The sequence below is a fragment of the Cetorhinus maximus genome, chromosome 10, assembly GCF_964194155.1.
Source record: "Cetorhinus maximus chromosome 10, sCetMax3.hap1.1, whole genome shotgun sequence".
Lineage (NCBI taxonomy): Eukaryota > Metazoa > Chordata > Chondrichthyes > Lamniformes > Cetorhinidae > Cetorhinus > Cetorhinus maximus.
In genome coordinates, this window is record NC_135888.1 from 97932279 (window position 1) to 97937774 (window position 5496).

Consider the following 5496-nt stretch of genomic DNA (forward strand, 5'->3'; position numbering starts at 1 on the left):
ATGCCCAGAGGAATAGCCTTAGTTCTTATAAAGAAAGCACCCAAAATCATACCCTGGGGAAAGTGGCAAAGATAGCACACAGGGTAAAGCCTTAAGAATCTGAGTAAGTTCAGTTTTGGAAACAGCAAAACAGTAAAACAATTTTGAAATCAGTGCAAACAAATGCAACAGCTATTTGCAACAAGCTAACAAAGTACATGCTCAATTTAAGGAAAAGGCCTCAGTGTGGTGACTGTGGCCCTTGTGGGTCGCATTTCATAAGAATGCTGACTGGAGCTTTTTTCAGGCACTATGACTATATTATACAGCTATTACCTCAATTGCATTTTTCTCAGGGTCTTAATAGCACATAGCAGGTGCACAGGCCCTCAATGCCACACATTCTTCTGGATCTCATTAGAAAGAATGAAGTAGACTAGGCACCAAGCAGATCCAGATCTCAGCTCCTGGTAATAAGGGGCACAGCATTTCATGTACAGCAAACCTATGTTGGTTTGATTTTTCTGAAGTATAATGATTTACCAAGCCAATTTCACAGCAGCAATGCTATTTTATTTAGCATTTTGATGATTTTAGCATTACAAAATATTTCATTATTTCATTTTACTCCTCATTTTTAATTTCAGGGACCAACTTTAACTCTGTGCAAGTGGATAGGTTTTGAATGAGTTAAAATCTCACCTACACTGGGGTTTGGAATATTTTCTAATCACCAACCTTATGGTATCTGTTTAAAAAAATGTTTTCCAATGACAAATTTAATTGTGGTATGTGTGGAACACTTGATGTCACTACAACCCCATACACACTATAAAAACCCTCTCGCTTCTTGCTTCTACACACAAGAAGTATTTCAGACCAAAGGGGAAGTAGGACTGACTTGATAGAAAAATGGCCAGCAAAGCTTCATTCACTGTTTTTTCAGTCATTGCTCTGTGCCTGGTATTTGCAAATGGTAAGATATTTACAATTAAGGGATTTTTAAATTCTGAACTTAATAATAAAAATACGATATTATGGATTAAATACTGATGTATTTTAACACAACTGAGTTTTACAAAATTGTCAATGAAAGTTTAAGAGTTTGTTGTTTCCTATTGTAGCTCTACCTCGCTTACCAAATCAGAGACGTTGCAGATGCATTCAGCAAACGGAAGTGTTACACTCATCTATGACAATAAGCAATGTTAAAATTTTCTTTAAACAGAACCTATGCCCAAACATTGAGATCATGTAAGTCACCATCTTTCTTATATACTGTTATACTTAATAAACAGACATTAAGATGGAAGTAACTTTCAATTAATTGCCGTTTAATCTCCCCAAAGTGTCAACTTGAAAAATAGTAGAAGGATATGCTTGAATCCCAACTCAGAAACCGGCAGGAAAATGATTGATATTATGAGAATGTAAGTATATAAGAAATTTAAATATGTTTATGCGTAATGTTGTAAACTGGAGAGATTTAACACACTGCAGGGTAGGTTATTTACATGATTAAAATCAGCACAATTGAGGTGGAATCAGTCAAACCAACACAAGGATCAAGGATTTTAAATGTGAGTTAAGCCCAAAATCTCTTACAATCATGGTTTCCATGATTTTTTACACTGATTGTAAATTCAATTCACCTGAATTAGGCCTCATACACAAAACTAGTCACAAGCCCAGGGAGAAATTGTGATATTCTGATGATTGTGCTAGTTAAGGAAAGCTTTTCAAATTGCATTCATTTTCTTAGGCTTAAAAGTACTATTGGGCACCTTTTAAAGGTTTTCCATTTTTAAAATATGTGCTTTGCAAAGAAACGAACTAGTGTACACCAATGAAACTATTAAATGGTGCAGTATAGTTTGTTTTTGTTGCATTTGTTCAATGGATTTTTAAATTGGGTGTCTGACAAATGGAAAACCGAACAACCTTCTTTGTAATTTATTCTTGGAATGTGAGTGTGGCTGGCCAGGCTATTGCCCATTGTCCATCCCTAATTGCCCTTGAGAATGTGGTAATGAGCCGCCTTCTTGAACCACTGCAGTCCATGTGTATAAATACACTCACGATGTTGTTAGGGAGGGAGTTCCAAGATTTAGGTCAAATGACAGTGAAGGAACGGTGATATCGTTCCAAACCAGGATGATGTGTAGCTTGGAGGGGAATTTGCAGGTGATGTTGTTCCCATGTATCTGCTGCCCTTGTCTTTTTCGGCGGTAGAAGTCATATGTTTGGAAGGTGCTATCGAAGGAGGTTGGTTTTAGTAAAGTGTTTATTTTTGGTGATAAACCCATTTTCAACTGAATTAATAAAACTGTACTAGAAAACATATCTGAAAAATTAAACACATTGGGAATTTTTTTTTCAATAAACTAATCCTACATTTCTTCACAGGAAAGTGAACCATTGAATGAATACATGCAGAAAATGGAAATTCTTTGAGTGCACCGACCACACAGAAATTTGAAATCAATTTGTTCATTATTAGACACTTGAAAAAACTTTGATTTATTACATGCTTTGAATTTTTATTTTTACATTTAGTAAATTGACCTGTCTGTAACAAAAACATTGAATAATCATTGCTTATTGACAACTCAGCTTCATTTAAGCATCTGCATGTAACACAAATTAGCTGGCTCTTAAGCTAGTTATAAAACCCCAATTTTTGAAATTTGTTACATTTTTCAGCTACTGAACTTTTTCTTTTATAATTATGCTGACACTGATTGTGATAAAAATAAGCTATTTCATATCATTAGATATAATAAAATAATTAGTTACGTTTTAAGCCTCATATTAATCTGCAGGATTCCAGCTGTTTTTGCTGATTTATTGTCAAAGAGCTTTCAAGCTCTGAATTTTCCTGGTTTTATATGTCATTGTATATGATATGCTTTCGCCTTTGGAATGAATGTTACTTTTATATTGTGTCAGTTTTTATGACATTCATGTAAGCAAATATATTATGTAACTTTTGGAATTATTGTGATGTTTGCATTATATTAAATGGACCATTTTTAATGATAATTGCTTAATTGTGTTCTTGAATTTAATACGTAATTGTAATATTTGACAACCAAATTTGACAAATGCAGGATGCTTTGTCAATTTTAATAAAATGCATTACTCATCCTTTTATTGTCAGTTTTCAATCAGGCATAATTTGAATTAGCAAAAGCAACAAAAAAAACTAAGTCTTACAGATTACTGGCAGAAAGCTGTTTTTGGTTGATTTACCACTTTCATAAAGAATAAACCCACTCCAAGACTGCATGTGAATTGCTGGTGAAAACATCTTTCGACAGGTAATAAAATAACCAATGAATGAAAAGTTCCAATGAGATTTCAGCTATAATAGTTGTTACCGCACTAAATTACAAAAGGGAGTCACCTCAATTATGAAAATGGAATATGTCACTTGTAGCCCAGTGACAGCGCTCACCGCTAAGTCAGAAAATCATGGGCTCAGGAGAATAAATAATACAAGCTCAATGTTATTTCACTGTACGAGATTTAGCTGCCATAAGTAGAATTTTTAATGCCACATCTGGAAGTTTGATTACTCCAAAAATGTTATCCCCCAAATCTATAGATGGTGTGTTTTATAAAAGTATTATCTGAGGATGCATTTCACTTCTTAAAAAGTAGGCCTGGATTATAGCCTGGAAGTGGTGATGGTGGCTGCGGTGAGACTGCATGTCCTACGGGTTTTAACTGTGGGGCTCCGGTAAATCTTTTGCCTTGCACCGTTATGCATTTTATACTTTAATCTGTCCTGCCTTCCACCTAATTACAAATCTTCCCTTTAGTTCTTTCCTCTCCTCTCCTCCTTCCCTGCCCCTTACTTGCTTAAAACCTGTTACATCGTTAACTTTTTCTAATTCTGATGAGTCGTAATATGGGTTCAATTGTTGTTGTTCATTGATAAGAGGGTGTCTTGTGCTTAAATGTGAACCCTTTATTGATAGCCTTTAACTATTTACAGATCCCAGGTTACTGTCATGTATGGTGCTGCTGCCATGCAGGTGGGCTAGTTCTAGAGTGTTCTCTCTAGACTGTTCTCTCTGAGTCTATTATCATGTGACTCTATACAGCATACCATGGGCAGTGCCATTTTCCAGTCCCACATTAACCCTTGCTCTGCTGAGCACCTTTACATTACAATTGCATGCAGGCACACACAACATTCTATAACATCCCCCTTCCTTCTCCAAAGAAAATTTTCCTCCCTTCCAACGGAGTATTTACTTGTTATTCCTTCTCCCCGACCTGAAGTCTCTGATTTTATAAATTCAGATGGTCTTGAGGCTTGACAGTTCTCCCACATCTTGGTCTGTCACATTTGGAGGAATGGTGGCAGCGCTTTTATGTTTCTGATACTTGGTTACCTCAACTTGATTCATTTTTTTGCACTCCTTTGAGCAAAGTTTCTCTTTATTAACAACCCATCTGCTTTTATTGGACACTGTGGGTTTCTCCTCTTCCGAAGGGAATGTACACTCCATTCATTCCTAGCGTGGACTCAAACTTTCTTTTTCTGTGGAGTCCTCCATGTTTTTGCTGGACGTATGTGCTTTGCAAATGAAACCTTCATTTGCAATTGTTTCACAATTTCAGCCAAACATTTGTTTCCTGTTTTATTTTGAAATTGTTTTGCAAGATTATGGGCAGAATTTTGCCCTTTGTCAGGCGGGCTTGGCAGGGGCGGTCAGGAAGCTGACCGCCGCCCAAGATCGAGGCCGGAAGGCGATTTCACGCTGGCGGGCCAAATAAGGCCTGCCCAGCGTGAAACGCGAGCGGCAATGCTCAGCACTGCCTGTGTAGGCGGGGGGAGGCAAGCGGGGTGAGTGTGAACTTCACGCATGCACACTTGATAATCTCCCTGGGGCACAAAATTGCCTCAGGGAGATGAAGAGTTTTTAAAAAAATAAAGAAATGAAAAATGTTATGAAACATGTCCCCTCATGCAACAATGGCGTCAGTGATGGATTTCATTCCGCACAGCAGTGCAGGACCGATGACCTGGACCAAGGTCTCCATGGCGGCTGACATCCTGCCAGTGTTGACCTCGGTGCAATGGCACGCCAGCGCTATCACCTCAGACTGAAGATGGGCAAATTCCACCATCGTCCCTTACAATCTGAGGAGTGCACCAGAAATCCTTTCCTGATGTTCCCGTGATTGTCACTGCAACTCTACCAACTGATTGAGGGCAGATTCGTTGCCTCCAGCAGTCCTCCAACAGCGAGCGACGAAGGATGTCCCTGCTTCCACCTGCTGAGGAACAGATTGTGCTGTGCTCACCAGATTGTGATCCCGAGGCTATTCTACATCTAGGTCCCACTAACTGCGCTGGTGAAGGGTGTGGGTGAGTGCTGTGACGAGACTTCAATGTTGCTGTCCTCTAGGTCCTCATGCGAGGTGCTCTCGGCGCTGGAGTCGGGGTCACGGTTGCCTGAGGGTGACGTGTTAGATGTGCCTAGGGCAGAAATTGGAGATTAT

At 38.5% G+C, this 5496-nt stretch overlaps 1 protein-coding gene across 1 annotated transcript; it reads left to right on the forward strand.

Moving 5' to 3' along the window:
• Window positions 1-837: 837 nt before the first annotated feature.
• LOC144685274 (C-X-C motif chemokine 13-like) lies at window positions 838-3130 on the forward strand. The gene is made up of 4 exons (XM_078549690.1): window positions 838-955; window positions 1104-1233; window positions 1329-1409; window positions 2386-3130. The coding sequence occupies exons 1-4, from the start codon at window positions 892-894 to the stop codon at window positions 2399-2401; spliced, it is 291 nt and encodes a 96-aa protein (XP_078405816.1). The 5' UTR covers window positions 838-891; the 3' UTR covers window positions 2402-3130.
• The last annotated feature ends 2366 nt before the right edge of the window (window positions 3131-5496 follow it).